The sequence below is a fragment of the Vicia villosa genome, linkage group LG3 (assembly GCF_029867415.1).
Source record: "Vicia villosa cultivar HV-30 ecotype Madison, WI linkage group LG3, Vvil1.0, whole genome shotgun sequence".
In the NCBI taxonomy this organism is placed as follows: Eukaryota; Viridiplantae; Streptophyta; class Magnoliopsida; order Fabales; family Fabaceae; genus Vicia; species Vicia villosa.
In genome coordinates this window covers 57,014,474-57,035,835 of record NC_081182.1, presented here as the reverse complement: position 1 = coordinate 57,035,835, position 21,362 = coordinate 57,014,474, and the positions used below count along the sequence as shown (strand labels likewise).

At 33.2% G+C, this 21,362-nt stretch overlaps 2 protein-coding genes and 1 long non-coding RNA gene across 3 annotated transcripts; 2 read left to right on the top strand and 1 right to left on the bottom strand.

The window, feature by feature from the left end:
• The first annotated feature begins 2,529 nt into the window (after window positions 1–2,529).
• LOC131658118 (uncharacterized) lies at window positions 2,530–2,946 on the top strand. Its single transcript, XM_058927451.1, has one exon. It carries the CDS (start codon window positions 2,530–2,532, stop codon window positions 2,944–2,946), a length of 417 nt encoding a protein of 138 aa, XP_058783434.1.
• A 3,098-nt stretch (window positions 2,947–6,044) lies between these two features.
• On the bottom strand, window positions 6,045–7,062 carry LOC131658117 (secreted RxLR effector protein 161-like). The gene is made up of 2 exons (XM_058927450.1): window positions 6,546–7,062; window positions 6,045–6,070 (listed from the first exon to the last, which is right to left on the bottom strand). Exons 1-2 carry the CDS (start codon window positions 7,060–7,062, stop codon window positions 6,045–6,047), a joined length of 543 nt encoding a protein of 180 aa, XP_058783433.1.
• A 1,819-nt stretch (window positions 7,063–8,881) lies between these two features.
• Window positions 8,882–11,116, top strand: LOC131655824 (uncharacterized). The gene is made up of 3 exons (XR_009299889.1): window positions 8,882–9,312; window positions 9,878–9,957; window positions 10,426–11,116. It is a non-coding gene; the product is annotated as an uncharacterized LOC131655824 (long non-coding RNA).
• Window positions 11,117–21,362: the final 10,246 nt, after the last annotated feature.

Genomic DNA, 21,362 nt, shown 5'->3' with positions numbered 1-21,362 from the left:
TTTGATCAATAACTTCATGTTCCCGCGCATTTACTTCAAATGTATGTTTTTTTATTAGATTAATGTCTTACCTTAAAAAATAATAATTAAATATATAATTAATAAAAGAGTGAAGACCCATTTTGGTCCCTCACAAATATTACACGAGTCAAATTAGTCCCTCACAAAAAAATTGACCAAACTTAATCCCTTACAAAATTTAACCGGATCATATTAGTCCTTCTGCTACTATTTTTCTCAAATCGGTTTTTTCCTACTTCTAAACCGGTTCTTTTCATACTTTTAAACCGTAACTGGACTGACACGTTGGATTTTTTTTTATTTTTTAAATATTAAATTAATTTTTATATTTAATTTCATTTTTAAACAATTATCAATGAATAATATCAAAAAAGCCAAACTTATTTCTTATAAAGTAATTTTTAAATAAGTAATTTTCATGATTTCTACTAATATTAACAAATTTTATACATAAATTTTTATCTATGAAGTCTCAAATCCAAGTCCCTTCAAGTTAAATGATTTTCACTTTACCACTAGACAAATCAATTTCTATCGTTAATAAAGTGACTATCATTTATAACTAGAAAAATCAATTTCTATTGTTAGTAAAGTGACTATTATTTACAACAAGACAAAACAATTTCTATTGTTAGTAAAATGACTATCATTTACAACTAGATAAATCAATTTCTACTGTTAATTAAGTGATTATCATTTACAACTAGACAAATCAATTTCTACGGTTAGTAAAGTGACTATCAATAACAACTAGACAAATCAATTTCTATTTTATTAAATTGACTGTCATTTAATCTGAAGAGACTTTGGTTCGAGATCATATTGATACACGGGCCTAAGTTCAACTCCTTATAAGAAACAATTTTGACTTTTTTATATTATTAATTTATAATTATTTAAAAATGAAATTAAAAATAAAAATTTTAAAAATGAAAATAAAATAAAATCCAACGTGGCAATCCAGTCACGGTTTAAAACTACGAAAAAACTGATTTGAAAAAAATATTAACAGAAGGACTTATATGATCCGGTTAAATTTTATAAGGGATTAAATTGGGTCTATTTTATTGTGAAGGACTAATTTGGCTCGTGTAATATTTGTGAGGGACCAAAATGGGTCTTCAGTCTTAATAAAAAATTTTTTGAGAAATATTATAGTAGTAATAGTAAAGGTCAATTCATTTTAGTTTAATATACACTTCTAGATTGAATGAATGGGAAACGGCTTAAACATTGAAAATCGACACACTTTATTATGATAAAAAAGATTAATTAATTTTAGATTCATATACAATTTATTACTAATATCTATTTCTCAATAATTGAAATAAACACATTTTAATAGCCTTGTATAAACTAAATTCATTTAACAATTAATAATTTTTATTATATACTTACAATAATTTTAATTTAATTAGCTAATAAAAAGTAAATTTGTTTTATCATTAATTAAATTTAATTGTTGGTCGATTTGGAAACTTTTAAATTTAGAAACGTAAATTTATAAATTTATTTATTATTATATTAATACTATTTCTAAAACAATGGTGCAACCTACAACCTGACATGTCTATATTTTAATAACTATACATTTTTCTATAACTCTGATTGAGTTACTATACATGACTTTATTTTTGTTTTGTTGATCTTTATTTAAATTGCAACAAAAGGGAAAAATATAATTAAATAATATTGTATATGATTTTTTCACTATTTGGATAACATAAAAATTGCAATGAGAGAGAAACTTGTTTTACTTTAACATCAATGAGAGAAAAAATGTTAAAGTAGAACCAAATAGCATGGAAAGAGAAGCAGTTGAAATGTTGGCTTGTGAAACCATCCACGTGGCAAGCTGTAGAATCAAAAGGGCAAAGATGATATTTCCAAAACATGTTATTTTCTTATATAATAGATTAGACAATTTTTTTTATACACACCCAAGGAATGAAGACCCCTGCTGAAAACCCCAAATTATCCTTTATTTTCGGAGATGCATTTCCGAAAAAACCCTTCATATACCTTTTCCTTCCTTCACTATTTCATTCATTTTTCTCCAAACAAAAACTCAAACCCTCTCCAAAACCTCCATCATTTTCAATCCATTTTTCTTCTCCAAATCAAGTTTCAAGTGGTTCATCATACCAAAGAGAGCATAGAAAGCTACAATTTGAGGTAAAGTATCTTCATTTCATCTCTTATTCCACTACATTGTTGCTGATTTGTTGTTGATGAAACTGCATCAGTTCGGAAATGCACTTCAGAAATACACCACCTAACAGTTTTCAGAAGTGCACTTCCGAAATAAGCTCTGTTGTAGAATTAAAAAAACAGTTTTAACATTTATGTTTTTTGCATATGTTAGGTATGGTGCATCCGGACAACATTGTCGGCGATGAGTTAGTAGTCCCGGAAGAGGTCAACGTAGATGCTAAGCATAAAGAGCCGATTAACAATGTTAAAACGATTACCGTTTTGGTGGATGTTCGACCATAATTAAAAAATGATATGACTTTCACTTGTCGTGAACATTTGCTAGATTGGGTCCAAAATGAAGCTAGTAAACTTGGATTTGACATTGTGATATTAAGGTCTGACAATGGCACTAGTAGAAGGAAAGCTTTTGTTCTGTTGAATTGCGAGAAGGATGGGAAGTATGTTCCACCAATCCGGGTGTTAAAACACGATGACACGGGATCAAGAAAGTGTATGTGTCCGTTTAAGTTGCGCGTAACTCGTAGGATTGACGATTTATGGCGTTTTAGCGTCATTTGTGGACTTCATAATCACTCATTAGAAACTAAGCTACACGGGCATCCAATTGCGTGTCGGTTGTCTCACGAAGGATGCTATTTCGGAATTATCAATAATCAAAATTGCGCCGAGAAACATACTTGCCAATTTGAAGCGAAAAAGACCAGATAGTGTTTCAAATATCAAGCAAGTATACAATGAACAGTATAATCTCAATGTCATGAAAATGGGGCCGAGGTCGGAAATGCAACACCTTTTGAAACTTTTGGGTGATAACCAATACGTTTTAAGCTTCAGAACTTGTGAGGACAAAGTTACGGCGCGTGACATATTTTGGACTCATCACGAAAGTATCAACTTGTTCAACACATTTCCAACTGTTCTTATAGGGGCATTTTAGGAATTTTGCGCAGGTTTCTAAGTGCCTATCTTGCCTCCAACAATCCTGGATAGTAAAGTTACAACAAATATAATTGATTTTATATAAGAATTTGGATAGTAGAACAATGTATCAATCATTAGATTGATCTTATCTTTCAAGTAAAACAATTCACAAGGATATATTAGTGCTCAAGGTATATGAATATATGAGAATTTTTTTCTGAAATATGTATGTAACAATGCAGAAAATTTCTCAATGAAAGTTTATGAATGAGGAATACTTTGTTTAGAAATTTTGTGAGAATAAAGTTTATAAATTGTATGAAAGAGGTGAGGTTTTGAAATCTGATATGTATAGTACTTATAGATGACTCTACACCCTTTAGAATGGTTGCATCTTGATGGAACAATGCAATTGTTAAAGGTTTGAAATATAATTTCGTTTCGATTTAAAACAGGCTAAAAAAATCTCATTGGTTCGGTGGTAACCGATTATTGAAATAAGGTAACCAATACCATGTAACGTTACTTTCTAAAGTTTGAAAATATTTGCCCAGGTAACCGGTTACTTGGTTGAGGTAACCGGTTACTTCACCTAAAATCTGCCAAAAACAATAAAACAGTGGCACTGCAAAGTTGAGGTAATCGATTACTCGCTTTCTGGTAACCGGTTACTCTGAAGATAAAAGGTGAAAAAATGTGTGAAAATGGCTTGGAAACAAAAGCAAAGACATTTCTTGATAGGGTAACTCATATGTATGAAAAGGTGAACTATTTTGAGCACTAAAATATCAATGTTTAAGTTTTAGCTTTTACCAAATATTTTGAAGATCAATCACAAGTCTAATCTTCATAAAAATTGCAAATGATCCAAATGCCATCATAGTTCTTTCGCTCATCTTTTTGATATTTGTTGACTTCATCAAAACAAATGCTTCATGTAATTATGGAGAAACTTGAGATTACATTCTCCCCCTATTTGATGATGACAACTATTAAAATTTTTGAAGTGCATGAGCTATTGTTTGTCCATAATAAGCATGCTCCCCCTATCTTGTTAACTCCCCATTTATCAATGATTTTGTTTAATATATGGTTGCAAAATTTGGACAAGCAAACAACATGCCTCTTCTCCCCCTTTGTTATTATCAAAAAGGATGGGGAAAAGAAGTAAAAGCTAACATAGGCTAAGAACAATACATAAGATATGCATCATATAAGTCATAACACACAATTGTAACCATAGCATAATAAAACACATAGTGTTTCAACAAAACATAACTTAGTTTTTAACAAAAACGACACGAGAAATAAAAGACATTATTAAGCAATGATATAAGTTAAAGAACATAAACATAAACGATCTATTCACTATCATCGTCGTCCATCTCTTCCTCATTATCATCTTGGTCTTTATTGGCAAGTGCAGTAAGAAATTCGGAACGAAGGTTGTCAAAACGGGTGTTGATGTTTTGGTTTAAGCGAGCTTCCTGGCCAAGCATATGATTGTAGAGGAACTCATTTGAAAAGCCTCCTTGGAGCTGGGGCTGCTTGTGAAGATGATGAACCTTGAGCAAGATGCTTGAATACACCATCTTTATCTTGAAATATCCCCATATTTTTGTTGGCCGCGTTAACTGTGATTTCATTCTTTTTTGCAGTCATTTCAACTTTAGGTTCCCATCTCAACGGAAATTCATAGTGTTCAAAAATTCTTGAAATTGGTCCAGCATAAGGAAGTCCACCATTAAAATTCTTTTGACGCAACATGTTAAACATGATCAAATATGTCTAATTTACTTTGATTTTCTTCTTAATTGCATATATGAGTTGCAAGTCAAGATCACTAATTTGCGAGTGATTCGAATGCTTTGGCAATAGAATGTAAGCAATTAAATAGTGTAGCATCCTATCACTCACCGATAGAGTTGCGGAGTAGAGGTGAATTCTAGAGGAGGCCGATTGCTTGCTAATAATCTTTTCTTCAAAAACAAGGCTAATGCTATAATAAAAACCCAACTTCTCATACTCACTAAATTCTTGATCGACACAAGTAAAACCTTGACGGAGCCTAACACCGGTTGATGGAATACCCAAACAAGCCCCAAATTCCTCTTGTGTTAGCAAAATTTCAGTATCTTTCACAAGAGTTGACACAGTACCATCACTAGTAACATTAAGCTTTCCATAAAAGTCTTTCACAATGTCAGGATACACATAACCAAATTCTTCTATAAAGTTACTAATTCCTTGAAAGTTCAACAACCTATGAAAAATCAAAACTTGTAGTTGGGAAGGAAACAAGGTTACCATATTTTGGAGGTGTGAGAGAGCAATTTCGGAAAGCAAACAACGACCTTCTAGTCTTGAGGGGAGGATCAACAAACTCAACATCATTATCAGCAGATGGGTTGGAGGATCCTGCATTAGCTTTTCCTTTCCCCTTTGATCTTTTTAAAAGAGCCATGGAAGAGAGCTTGCGTTGAGAAGGTTAGGGTTTTGAGAAGTGATTTTCGGAATGGGTCTTTGAAGAGAAAAAGTGCTTTTCTGATAAGTTTATGTGTTTGGATGTGAAAGAGATGTTACTTATACTATGTATTGGTGAGTGGGTAATAAAGATAAAATGTTGGTAAAAGGAGTAAAATGAGTGGGTAGTAATAGATGTGATTTCCAAGAGTAGGTGGAAGAGATAAGATTTTGACTATAATGAATTATAATAAACAACCAACAATAAAAACATTTATTAAATTTTGACCCGACAATAAAAATAGAGGAAGAAGTCACTTACGGTACAGGGTAATCGGTTACTTGAAGCATGTAACCGGTTACTTCAATGCGAAACGCGCTTCCAGAAGTGAAGAGAGTGAGAAAACAAATGTGGTAACTGGTTACTTCAATTCAGGTAACCGGTTACCTAGGACAAAAAATGCAAAAATACAAAAAACAATAGCATGGTATCTTTGGGAAAAACACACAATACTTTATATAAACACATATAATATGAAGATAACATGTTTAGGCACATTTTGACCATATTTCAGCATATGAAAATATATTCTAACATGATTTCACAAATGAAACTGTGAAATTATTGAAAGATAGAATGTTGAGATATGTACCTTATATGATGAAATCTAGTTGATATTAAACATTATGAGAATAATAGATCCATACGTCGTGTTCATCCAGAATGTCGAGTTCTCTTTGAAACTTGAAGAAGCGTTCTTTGGCAAGCGGTTTTGTAAAAATATCTGCTAGTTGATTAAGTGTATCAACAAATGAAACTTCGACGTCTCCTTTTAGAACGTGGTCGCGTAGGAAGTGATGTCGTATGTCAATATGTTTGGTTCTTGAGTGCATGACTGGATTCTTTGTAATATTGATCGCACTTGTGTTGTCACACTTTAGAGGAATGCATTCAAGCTTTACGCCGTAGTCACTAAGTTGTTGTTTTAACCGTAAGGTTTGAGCGCAACAACTTCCTGCTGCAATGTATTCTGCTTCAGCCGTGCTAAGTGCGACACATGCTTGTTTCTTGCATGACCATGATAGTAATGCGTTTTCTAAGATGTGACATGTTCCACTTATACTTTTGCGATCAGTTTTGTAACCTACATAATTCGCGTCAGAATAACCAAGTAAATCACATATACTACCTTTTGGATACCATAGACCGACATTTGTTGTTCCCTTCAGATATTTCATGATTCCTTTTACTGCCATGAGATGAGATTCCTTCGGGTTTGCTTGAAAGTGGAAACACAAACAAACACTAAACATTATGTCAGGACGGATTACCGTCAAATATAAAAGTGAGCCAATCATACCTCGATATTTTGTAATATCAATAGAGACACCGGATACATCTTGATCCACATAAATTCCGGATCCCATTGGTGTAGACATTGTTTTACAATTATCCATGTCAAATCTTTTCAACAATTCTTTGCAATACTTGGATTGGTTGATTAAGATGACATCCTTTAATTGTTTGATTTGAAGTCCAAGAAAATAATTCATTTAGCCATTATAGACATCTCGAATTCTCCTTGCATTATTGATGAGAATTCTTCATATAATTCTTTGTTTGTTGAACCGAATATGATGTCGTCAACGTAGACTTGAACTAATAAAGTATGATTTTTAATTTTCTTTATAAACAAAGTCTTGTCAACTTTACCGTTTTCAAAACCTTTTTCGAATAGAAAGTTGCTAAAACGATCATACCATGCTCTTGGTGCTTGCTTTAAGCCATATATAGAGTCTTTTTCAACTTGATTACATGCGAGGGATTCTTGAAGTCTTCAAAGCCCGGGGATTGTTTGACATAGACTTCTTCATTTATGTATCCATTTAAGAAGGCGCTTTTGACGTCCATTCAAGAATCCCTCGCATGTAATCAAGTTGAAAAAGGCTCTATATGGCTTAAAGCAAGCACCAAGAGCATGGTAGGATCGTCTTAGCAACTTTCTATTCGAAAAAGGTTTTGAAAAGGGTAAAGTTGACAAGACTTTGTTTATAAAGAAAATTAAAAATCATACTTTATTAGTTCAAGTCTATGTTGACGACATCATATTCGGTTCAACAAACAAAGAATTATATAAAGAATTCTAATCAATAATGCAAGGAGAATTCGAGATGTTTATGATGGCTAAATGAATTATTTTCTTGGACTTTAAATCAAACAATTAAAGGATGACATCTTAATCAACCAATCCAAGTATTGTAAAGAATTGTTGAAAAGATTTGACATGGATAATTGTACAACAATGTCTACACCAATGGGATCCAGAACTTATGTGGATTAAGATGAATCTGGTGTCTCTATTAATATTACAAAAATATCGAGGTATGATTAGTTCACTTATATATTTGACGACAAACTGTCCTGACATAATGTTTAGTGTTTGTTTGTGTGTCCGCTTTCAAGCAAATCCGAAGGAATCTCATCTCATGGCGGTAAAAAGAATCATGAAATATCTGAAGGAAACAACAAATGTCGGTCTATGGTATCCAAAAGGTAGTGTATGTGATTTACTTGATTATTCTGACGCAGATTATGCAGGTTGCAAAACCGATCGCAAAAGTACAAGTGTAACATGTCACATCTTAGGTAATGCATTAGTATCATGGTCATGCAAGAAACAAGCATGTGTCGTACTTAGCACGGCTGAAGCAGAATACATTGCAGCAAGAATTTATAGCGCTCAAACCTTATGGTTAAAACAACAACTTAGTGACTACGGCGTAAAGCTTGAATGCATTCCTCTAAAGTGTGACAACACAAGTGTGATCAATATTACAAAGAATCCGGTCATACATTCAAGAACCAAACATATTGACATACGACATCACTTCCTACGCGACCACGTTCTAAAAGGAGACGTCAAAGTTTCATTGATTGATACACATAATCAACTAGCAGATATTTTTACAAAACCGCTTGCCAAAGAACCCTTCTTCAAGATTCGAAGAGAACTCGACATTCTGGATGAACATGACGTATGAATCTATTATTCTCATAATGTTTACCATCAACTAGATTTTATCATATAAGATACATATCTCAACATTCTATCTTTCAATAATTTCACAATTTCATTTGTGAAATCATGTTAGAATATATTTTCATACGCTGAAATATGGTCAAAATGTACCTAAACATTATGTGTTTATATAAATATTGTGTGTTTTTCACAAAGATACAATGCTACTGTTTTTTTTGCATTTTTAATTTCTGAAACAAACACACCCCAAAGTTCTTGGGCCAAGTCCGGCCCAACCCGTTCTCACCTATTCCCTATGCTCTCTCCTTTCGATCGGAGCACTAAGGCCGACCGTCGTGCCGGCAATCGCCCACGGCATTGGCGGTCATCGTCCCTGAGTTAAAACGGACACCCTCCCCCATTAACTCTTACCTTATAAACTCAGATATACTATCGGTTTCCCCTAATTCTGAGCCTAAATCCTCCAAATCGAACCAAATCTCAAACCCTAACTTTTAGTAAAAACTAAATTAAACGCTATTCCTGAAGCCAATTTGCAAATCATCTTGGGGCTACGATTATATACACAGATACACACGATATGGCATGAAAAAAACGTGAAGAGAATGATTCAAAGTACCTGGCTCGACGGTGCCGGCGAGTCTCTTCGGTGAGTTTCCTTTTGTTCCTTCATTTTCACTAATATTTCTTGGTAGTGAGAGCTTTAAATGAATAGGTTTTGGGAGATTTTTGTTGAGTAAGAAATTAGAGCTCGGTTGTTTTTTCTGCAGATAAAATAATGATGGAAAATAGCCCTGTTACGTGTGTGGGACTTGAGAAAAATAAGGGAGTGTTTTGACTCAGAAATATTAGGAGTTGAGGTTGGACTGAGATAAATGAGGGTTAGAGAGTTTTTAGGTGTGAAAAAATCGTGGATTGAGAGGTTCTTATTTTTCTGGGATTTTGTGTGTAACCGTTGAAATTGATGAGGTGGATAGAAATTCCTATTTTCTTGCAATATTAGTTTAGAATAAACAAATTTCTGAATTGAATTTGCTATTTACACTTCACTCCACATTCCCTATTAAACTTATTGATCACCATGAATATTGTTTACTGCTGGAAATTTTGAATTCTTAACAGTTGGAGTACAACTCTTCATGTTTTGTCTTGGTTTGGATTGCATTGCCTTTTGCATAATTGAGACTCTGTATTGGTATGTATTGATATTGCAGGCTTTGGCAGCTTTGGTATTTGAACATGGTCACTGTTTGTTTGCTTCTACTTCTGTTGTAGTTGATGTCGTCAATTAAAGGTTAGAGTGGTTTGTTATGCATGTGCATGATGTCTTGCTCATGGTTCAGATCAAATATGAGTTGCGACTTTTCTTTAAGTTCCATAATATGTGTGACTGTCTTGGAATGAACTTTATATTTGCTGTAAAAAGGTGAATGTATGGCTATACGAAAATTGCAATGCAACAAACTTGATTCAACATTATTCATAACTTAGTTCATTTGTAATTGAATCGGTGTGTATTAGACTTATGATTAAATTCACATGAAGTTCAAATTGCAATTTCAATTACGCGGTTAGTTTTCAACTTGAACCCAAAGCCAATGTTTGTACCGACCGTACTAAATTCACTTCAACTAAGCATATGCTTTTTTGAAATAAGATTCCAACTTGTGGTAACACAAAAAAGTCATGGCAATTTGTATGAATGTACCCTTTTACTCTTGGTTTTTTTGCTAATGCTTTCTTGCAATTGTTCATGCTGCAGGCTTGTTATGTTAAGCAACACTTGTTGAGATGAGAAAATGCCTCTATCTCTTGGACTTGATCCAGTTTACAAGTTATGAATGAGGAAGTTCAAGAGCAAGTTTCTTAATAGACTTTTATTTGTAGTGCACAAAAGTGTTGTAATTAATTCAATAAAAATTACAAGTTGTGTTCTAAAATGACAATGGTGAAAGTGAGTAAATGCTAATAAATGCATGTAATAAAGTCTCACATTAAAAGATTCACTCACTTTGAAAGTCTTTATAAAGAGTTAATATCATTAACTCAACAAAAAGACAAAAGAGGATAAAGTGTCACACCCACAAATGTGGTTAGGGGTGGACATCGGTTCGGACCGGATCGGGTTCGGGCCCAAAACCTCAATCCGGCCCAACCCTCGGGTGACATATAATGGCCCAATTCCGACCATTTTTAATTTCGGTTTTTTTCGGGTTCGGTTAAAATCGGTTCGGTTTATTATATCGGTTTTTTTCGGTTAGGCAGTTATTGGATCATATCAATTTTAAACCCAAATTTAAAATAGTCAATTTTTTTTATATATTCAGCTAATTAATTAATGGGCTAGTATAAATTATGGCCCAACTTAAATCTTTGATTTCTTATATCCATTTTAAAATTTAGAAATTAAATGATTTTTGTTCAGTTTTTAATTACAAAAAAAATTAAGTTATTTTGAGATTCTATTCCAATTTAATTAAACTATTATATTTAATTCTTCCATTAAAAAACAAAGTTATCTAACTTTTATTATTCAAAAATTAATTGAACAATAAAAAATGTTATCAAGTCTAAAATAAATGGCATGATACTTCATCTCATTAGCAATTTATATTCCATATCTTGAATATAATCTTTTTCAACATTTTTTTTCTCTTCAAATTCTATTTTAATATTTAATAGACTTGAATATGTCTCTCTCAAAACAGCTTTATTATGATGTAATCCAATCAGAAAAGAATCCTGCATAATAAATAGAAGAGATATTAGATAAATTAATATAATGGAAAACAATTTTACAAAACTTATTTTAATCAAAAATAGATTTTTTCTTGCAATGGAATCAAGGCCATTAAAATATCCTTACCAAAGGTTCTTCCATCCTTCAATTGCACATGATTTAGTTTTCTGCAACATATAAAAATTAGAATCACAAATTAGAATCACAAATTTAACAGTTTAGAATCACAAAAACAGTGATAATGGTGTTCTTATATTGATAATAATAATAAATGAATGTTCTTATGTTAATATCAAATCTGCACACAAAAACAGTCTACAGAAAATATGTTGATAATAGTAATAAATGAATATTCTTAATGTTCTTATATTCATAATAGTATTAAATTATTTCCATCCATAAAACATAAGACAATAACACCAATATGAGATCTGCAACAAGAGCTTTATACAACAAACAATAAATCAATAACAAACAAAATCAATAACAAACAAGTCATAAAGAATTCTATTAATCATTTTGACCAAAAAACAATTGATAGAGCAAAGGATCAAATGTTTACCTATTCCTGTCATAAAAATTTGAACAAGTTATAATAGTTACTACAACAATAATTATGGTCTATGCCAAAAAATATATACCACCTTGCACCTCAACTATTCTACAAATTATATGTGAAATTTCTTCTGAAATTGTTGAATTTTGGATTATAAGACAAAATATTGGCACAAAAAGATCCACGACTTACTGCAGATAATAGGAGGAAGAATACAAAGGGTCAACTGATCAAACTCAATTCCTTTGATCTGATACTTCTCAATGTAATCAACAAATATTGGTTCTGTTGTAGTTCAAGTCATCCCACAAATTGCCTATGCATAAAAACAAAAACACCATTGAACAATCAACATCCTCATCATCATCTAATAATAAAAACACAAACTTTATCATAGGATCAGTCAAATACCTTCTCTAATAAAGGCCACATATCCAATAAAAACTTGTTCAACCAATCAACCTGATCAAACATTCAAATATCAATAACCAATCAAACACAACAGCATCAAAATCCAAAGCTCAGAACAAGTAAACCAAAACTAACTCGTTCATAATCAGGTGTCTTCGCCCAGAGAGGAATCTCAGGTAAGAGCTCTTGCATACTTGAATCAAGATCTGAACCCAAAATATCTAAACAATAAACATAATCAACAACACTAAATCATTTTTAAAAAACTCTAACCTTAATCACAAATCATTAATTTCATTATAAATCAACAACAAACCTTAATCATAATCTAATCTGAGATGAATAGAACTGCGATAGCGGAGATGGTGGTGGGAGACAGCAGTTCATAGCACCACAACGTCTAACTGAAAAATAAAATCGTATGGTTACAGTTTCGGTTTTACTTTCATACAAATCTCTCAAGCCAAGTTATTAAAAGAAAGGAAAATGAAAGTTGAAATTGAATATTAGAGAGTGAGAAGAAGAGAGGAAGAATGTTACCTAGCAAAAGCAAGAGAGGACGGCCGCTGGGAGATGAAGACGACGGCCGCTGGGAGATGAACTAGGGTTTGCAACATTTAAAGGGCCAATATATAGATTTTCAGATTGGGCTAAGGAATGGTTAGGGTTTGTAAAATTCAAAGCATCAAGATATAGAATTTGGGCTGGGGATTCTGGAAATACGTTGGGCCTATCCGTTATCACTAACTGTTATCTTCGGTCGGATTCGGATTCCGACGGACCCAAAACCAAACTCCGAATCCGACCGTGTAGGCCCGCCTCAACCCTTTTCTTTCTTCCGCCATTACCCGCAAACCGACTGAATCCGACCCGCGTCAAAAATCTTCCATCGGATCGGTCGGATATCTTCGGGTGGTTGATTTTTGTCCACCCCTAAATGTGGTGGTCCAAAGCATTATGTCACGGCACTTTTTTGAATAAAATTTATTTGGATCATAAATAATATTTTTCATATATAAAAATATTTAGATAAGTAATATATTTTTCCAATATACAAATATTATTTATGTTTATGAATCGTTTACATAAAAATATTTAGATCAATAATAGTTTTTTTCCGTATACCGTTTTTGAATAAAAAAATTTTGGATAACAAATATCATTTTTCGTATATAAAGATATTTAAATCAATAATAGATTTTTTTCCGTATACAAATATTATTTTTGCTTAAGTATCATTTACAAAAATATCTGAATCAATAGAATTTGACTATAAATAATAGTAGTATGTTACAATTGAATAAGTAATACACTTTATATATATATATATATATATATATATATATATATATATATATATATATATATATATATATATATATATATATATATATATATATATATATATATATATATATATATATATATATATATATATATATATATATATATATATGGGTTTGGATCCTCTCCTTCACAATTTTCTCTCCAACTATCTCCTTCACATTTATGTCTCTTTCTCTCTCTCTCTCTCTCACTCTATTATTTTCTCTCTCCTATTTTATTTATCATTTTTTCTCAATTCTTTCTATGCAATTACATGTGTTTTGGTTGAAGGAGAGGGATGGAGGGAAGGAGAAGATCCATTGTGATATATATATATATATATATATATATATATATATATATATATATATATATATATCCTATTTACATTGAGAACATATATTTGTGACATGACATCAATAACAAATAATTTTTCTAATATTTAATTGTATGTGTGACAATTTTAGAGCTTACAGCAAGGGAGCACACATGTTTAAAGACATAACATAGGGTCTTGGCTATTCTCAAGGGAAACCTTTGGAGTTACCCAATGGAATTGGGAAACACTTATTTACACATTGGGTTTAGGTTATTCATATATTGAAGGTTGAAGAGGTTGAGAAACATTTCGGTAGAAAATAAGGTTAATTTTTGGCGCCTTCAGGGTTGTTCTTGGAAACGTGAAGGCAAAGGCTATTTTCTTGTAACTCATTTGTAATCTCTTGTAACAACTTTCTGAGTATAGTGAATTGGAGAGCTGCTCTCTCCCCTAGAGTATATCGTTTGATCAAACCGTATAAACTAACATTCGTCTTTTTCTCGCCTTATTCTGTTATATTATCTATGTACGAATTATTATTACTGTAGACCATTTATTTTGGTTGCTACTATTCTTTGCCTCACAAATTGATATTGAATTTTGTCGTAATTCACAACAAGATTCACAACATACCTCCTTCACAACACCACTTTTGGCATCCGTAGACTCAATAGGTTTTTGGAAAACCTTTGGAGTTATTTAAGTAAATTAGGGAATTGGGAAACACTTATTTACACATTGGGTTTAGGTTATTCATATATTGAAGGTCGAAGAGGTTCAGAAACACTTGGGTAGAAAATAGGGTTAATTTTTTGGCGCCTTCAGGGTTGTTCTTAGGAATGTGAAGGAAAAGACTATTTTCTTGTAACTCATATGTAATCTCTTGTAACAACTTTCTGAGTATAGTGAATTAGAGAGCTGCTATCTCCCCAAGAGTATATGTTTGATCAAACTGGATAAACTAACCTTCGTCTTTTTCTCGCCTTATTTTGTTATATTATCTGTGTAGGAATTATTATTACCGTAGACCATTTATTTTGGTTGCTACTATTCTTTGCCTCACAAATTGATATTGAATTTTGTCGTAATTCATAACAAGATTCACAACATGCCTCCTTCGCAACAACACTTTTGGCATCCGTAGACACAATAGGTTTTGGGAAAACCTCGGGGTGCACCGCATCTAATGAAAATAATAACATAAAATACTCCAAAATAGCTCAAATTGAAAACAGACAGTTGGAAAATGAAAAGTGACAGACTCTGAAAATGCATTTCCGGAAGAATTCATATAGAATCCAGAAATACATTTTTCGGATCAAATGTAAGTTCTTTAACTTCAAAACAAGATTAATATGAGCTATGAGGCTTAAAATAAATGATCTTTACCTTAAATTCTAGATGCTTTTGCTCATTTTGATGTGATGAAACACAAGAACGAAGGTTTGGAGTGAAAATCTTGATAGAGAATGGAAGAGTTTTTCAAAAGGGTTTCAAACACAAATGACATTACTACAAATAACATGTTTCACCTCGGACGCAAAATACATTTAACCTCGGCTACATAAGCGAAGTAACGAAGGGCGTCATGAAAATTTCCAATTTACCCCTCGGTTTTTAAAACACATAGGGAAAAATGCTTATGTACATGGGTTTGAACCCCAGCTTATGCACTTTTAATATATTCAAAACTAGCACATCATACCTCTCGATTTATCACTAGAACTAAGGGGTAAGATTGATAGTTTTTTTAAAACTCGTTACAAACTACAGAATATTAATAAATTTATTGTTTACGCAGAATATTACATTGTTTACCTAGAATATTTATGTGTATTGTTCTTGCATAAAAAACCAGATTCCGAGGAGCTTGCCCTCAAAGGTGAGGGAACCTCGGGAAAGGATGATTTAGTGATTGACTTAGGGGATTTGGAAGCGGTGGGTTAGGCACCGTGTCCCAAGAGAGTGTATGGCTTCTCCCTCGTATGGGATCCCCTGTGTAAGTCGTTTTGGTGGTGGATCAGGTTATTATTTCCATTCTCTGATGGCTCTATACATAGGCAAGTCTTTGTTCTAATGGTCATTAAGGTTTTTGTAACGTCCGTAACTGCCTGTAATGACTCATAACGCTCGGCTTCCGGGTTAGTACCCAACTTCTGTTTACATGCAGTTCCCGGCTGGACTACATGCTTGCTGGGTAGAGCTTAGTGCTCGGCCAGATGAGTATTACATGCTATAGGCCGAGTTCTTATAAATATCCCGTGTCCGAAACATGTATATATATATATATAACAAATTTTGAATCTGATTCATCGTCATCAATGTTGGTGAAGATAAGATGTAAGATCATTGTTTTATTGAAATGTCGAGGAATATAAAATTTTGGGTGTAATATATTCCAGGCCTTTTGGCATTTATTTGTGAAGAGTATTGAATCGGCGTTGCATATATTCCTGACTTGAATCGGTGTTGCTAATCTTCGATAAGACGATTCAAAGGGGGGTACATGCATGGTTATCACTATAACGCCCAAGTCAGTTAATGGTTCAAGAAAGATAGTTGTAGTGAACGTGGAGATTAAAGATTATGTACCTAAAAACAGCTATTATTGAAAATAGACAGCTGGAAAATGAAGACATACAGGATCCGAAATTGTATTTTTGAAGAATTTCATACTAAACCGGGAATGCAGTTTCGGATTAAACGTAAGTTTTTCAACTCCAACACAAGATTAATGTGGACAATGAGGCTTGAAATAAATGAAGTTTACCTTGAATTTCAGCTTCTTATACTCCTTTTGATATGATGAAACACGAGAATGAAGTTTTTGAGTGAAAATCTTGATTGAGAATGAAAAGGTTTTTGGAAAGGGTTTTTAGAATAAATGGGTATGGGGACTGATCACGCAGGTGGATGTTTTTAGCAAATTCACGTTTAATATTTCTGGAGATGCATCTTCGGAAAAGCTTGACATGCAAAGGTGACCGATTTTCAAATTCCCGCTACAAAACTCCGAAAATACATTTTCGGAATCTTCACTGGGATGCTCAACCAATATTATATTAAATTAATTGGTCTGAAGATACATCTCCGAAATAAAATTTGATTTCACAATAGGGTGACACTAACTTTGTACATTATTGAATTACACAGAATACGTATGAAAATTCATCTCCGAAAATTGAAGGATATTTTTTTGAATTTTTAATAGATTCTTTTTCAACTTGGTAGGATAAAAAATTTCCAAAAGTTAAGTGGGTGTAATTGCACCCCTTGATTATATGTTGGCTCCACCATTGACCACCTTTAAGGAGATGAGTTCACATCATTCTCCTATCCAACTACAACCATTCTTCCGGATCCATTCCAAATCAAATAATAAAGGGTTAATAGTAGTTTACCCTCCTGTAATGTTAGTGAATTTTGCTTTTTCCCCTCCCTACCTTTTGGCAACGGTTTTTTCAAAAAAACCGTTGACAAAATCTGCCTTTGGCAATAGTGGGGGATAAACCAAAACACGCTCATATTACAGGGGGTAAACTACTATTAACCTAATAATAAAACATGAGTATTTTATTCAAAAGATTGTTAAAGGTGTAAAGGACAAACATAAAATAAAGGTCATATTTGTTAATTGTGGAGCATGCCGATTAAAAAAATCTTAGAGTCCCTTTGTTTCATGGATACAAAATATATTCATGAAAATTTAAGGTTAGAAATAAAAATACATATCTTTGTTATAAAGGAATAAAATATTGTTCCTAGAATTTCTCATGTTTAGTGCCTTTCTAATCTCCTCTCGTAAGTGTGAGAATTTTTTTATTCCCAGCGGTTACCACCAAATTTTATGTAAATTTAATTGGTTACCTCCACTACTATTTTATTTATAATTATTATTTTTTATCTATAATTATAATATATTATTAATTAAAAATAATTTAAAAATAAAAGATTCTTAAGCTTTTTAAAATACTTCCCAAACATTTTTTATAAAAATTTATTTCTTAAAATGTCATGTGAAAATTATTCATGGAATTAATTTTTTATACGTGAAACAAACGCCCCTATGGAAACACAACACTAGAAATTCGAAAATAAAGGTCATACAGTGGTGTTTTAATGGGCGTTTGCCTTGTCAGCAGTGGTGTTTTTGTTGGGAGCACAATAATGTCTCAAAGACAAACCAAAAATGGCAGATAAATCATAGAACTCAGATTCACTTTGATTCTCACATAATTTATACAAAGCATGTGAACTATTTCGTTAATTTATTGATTCATCACACACACACCCACCACTTTTATAATTTACATACATAACAGTCATTCAGCGTCCGGAACGTACATGAAAACAGTTGGAACAAAATTATTAATGGGACTAAATATGAAAAGGGGAAAACGACAAGACAAGAGGATTATTGAACCAGAATTGAAGCCAAAAACAAGAGTTTGTAAGAGCAATAGTGGTTTTGTAATTGGGAAGTACCATGCATGCTACACAAAATGAATGAATTGTTAAACAAGAAATTAACACAACCAACAATCAACAGACTGGATATTTGTAAAAGTTACCTGAATATTTGTAAGCGCGCAGTAAAGCTGTAAAAAAGACCAGATAAATTGTGTGCTATTGGAATTTGGGATAAATTAAAAGCACCAAACTGATGTTTTAAAAATGGCACCAAACTAATTACTTGAATGAGGGAACTAGTAGTTTGGGGGTTGTTTAACTTCTTTTGAAAGTAATTTAATTGAATAACTTCGCATTGTTGGAGAAAAAACTTATTTTTCATTGCTTTTATTAATATACATATTTTTTAAATACCTATTTTTTCTATTAATTCACTCACTTATATTATGTGTTTCGGGCCGTTCGTGAGATCCACATACAAATTCTCAATTTTGGGCACAATGCGGAAGGCGTGGGCAGCAAGTGAGGAACAACTGAGAGTTTGGCCAAGCACAGAGATGTGATTTCAGCCTCAAACAAGTAATGCACTATCAAAGCTAATGGAACGATGATATGTATAATGCATCAGTTTCAGGTATCTCTTTCATTCACTATAAACAACTTTTCAAATATTTCACTGGCTTGTGCGTTAAAGTGTTAACTTTGCAGGTTCCCCCGCTTCGTATTGCCAGAAGCACTCACCGTCGTACCAGAAGATCTCATTCCTATCTCGTTTTCTATTCCTAGCGACGTATGTGGGTCATGGTTTTCTCCTTTTGCTCGTACTTTTATTAATCTAGTTCCTCTGACGATCGGCCAAAGAATGTTCCAAGTACTCCCTACCTTTCAGTCTTCCCAACAACTAATTCAAGGCCAGACCTCAAAGAAACTTTGTTGAAGTATGCCTTAAAACCTTAAGTGATGAAGAGAAAGAAAACATATTTGAAGATTGCATAAACTAGAAATCGTAAATTTTAGAAAGTCTTTCTAAAAGTCACAGGTTTGAAATCGGGAAAAAATCAAATACAGTGGTGCCAGAGCTCTGGTAGCGAAGAAATACGGTTGTGGCGGCAAGAATTCGAGCGACAGTGGAGGGTCGCAGAGTTCAGCAATAGCAGACAAGTGATTCCATACGGCGGTGGGCAGTCGGTCGGCAATGTCTGTACGGTGGCGCGGCGAGTTCGACGACAGTTGTGTGAATCGGTCTGTATATTGTTCGAGTTTTTTTTAATCTTTTAGCCAGTTTTCTCAGTTCGCGTGTATTGGAACTTTTCGGTTCATGGATCCCTTTGCTAATGGCTTTTGTTTTGGGCTTTGTTTATTGAGTTTACGCAATTAAAAATATGTATCTCTTCTGTTATTGTAAGTGTGACAATTTTAGAACTTTAGAGATAAAGGGAGAAATAAGGATTTAGGGTTTAGGGAAACCTTTAGAGTTATCTAGAAGGATCAGACAATACTTCTAAACACATTGAATTTGTATGATTACTATATTGAGAGTTGAAGAGATTGGGAAACACTTGGGTACCAAAAATAGGGTTTTCTTGGGAACTTTGAAGGTTATTTTCTTGTAACTTATTTTTAGTCGCTTGCAATAGCTTTGAGAGTATAATGAATTAGAGAGCTGCTTTCTTCCCCACACGTAGATCATGTTTCTCGCCTTCTTTTATCTTCTTCTGCTAAATTAACTCATTGTCTTATTGGTTACTATAATTGAAGGCCATTTATTTTGTTTGTCATTAGTATTTGTCCCCACACATCAAATTCCTTGGGGTGAATTGAACTTTATATTTTCATAACAAACTTCATGCACAACCATGATCCCCATACAAGAGATGCTTCAAAATCACCAACAATTGCTATCCGGCTAAAGTATGCAAGGAGCGGACGATTTGCTCAATAATATTTAAAACCTTGTACAATAACATAATTAACACTTCTTGGCCAAAGAGACTACTATGAATCGAATAAAATCTACAATACACTCCTCCCAGGGCCTACTCCATACACGAAATAACTTCACCTGGAAACTAGAGAGTTTCCCCAGAACCGATCCTTTCAATACTATTTCCCCACACATGGGCCCCCCTAAATCACCATATTATATCAAGTTTCAAAACAACAGCTCCTCCTCATGATTCCTAAGGAACAAGTGGCACTCAAACGCCATTGGGGGATCACCATCCCCATTGGTTTCCATCACACCACTAACGAATTTTGTACAAGTTCTTGACTAGGGGAGGAACCCATTCTCTATGAATGTCCTTAGTCATTAAAATCTCAAAGTATCTTGAGAAACCTCTAAAGTTGGATATGTATAATGGCACGAGAGATTCGAATGAGACAGTAGGAACCAAGTTTGACTACAACCATGTTTGTGGAGATCTGATATGCAAGCTACTTACGCTAAATATTAAAGGAGCTGATATAACGGAATTCAAGACCCTGTCTGATGGTTGCATAAATTCCTAAAAGGAACTTTGTGACTCCTTTAGCACTTATTTCACGCCCGAACGCGGAAACCCACTACAATAACCTTACTTAGTAGCATCCAACAAAAGAAGAAAGAAACCCTACTTGAATACATAGATCGGTTTACTAAGGTAGTGTCATGAGTCAGAGGGACGAATGACAATTTGAAGTGTTGGATATTTAAAAAGGGATTGATTGCAAAATGAAAGTTTAGTGAGAAGCTAGGACTAAAATAAGTCAATGCCTAAATGATCTCTTAACTAGTGCCCAATCCTATATCAACTTTGAAGAAGACCTCCTAGTCAATAAGGTAGAGAAAGTTCAAGAGTAGGAAAACCTTGAAAATTGCCTAGAAATAGAGAGAGACTACAACCTCTTTTGGAAAGACGGAGACCGGGGGCCTTACATAAGACTATCATCCAAAAC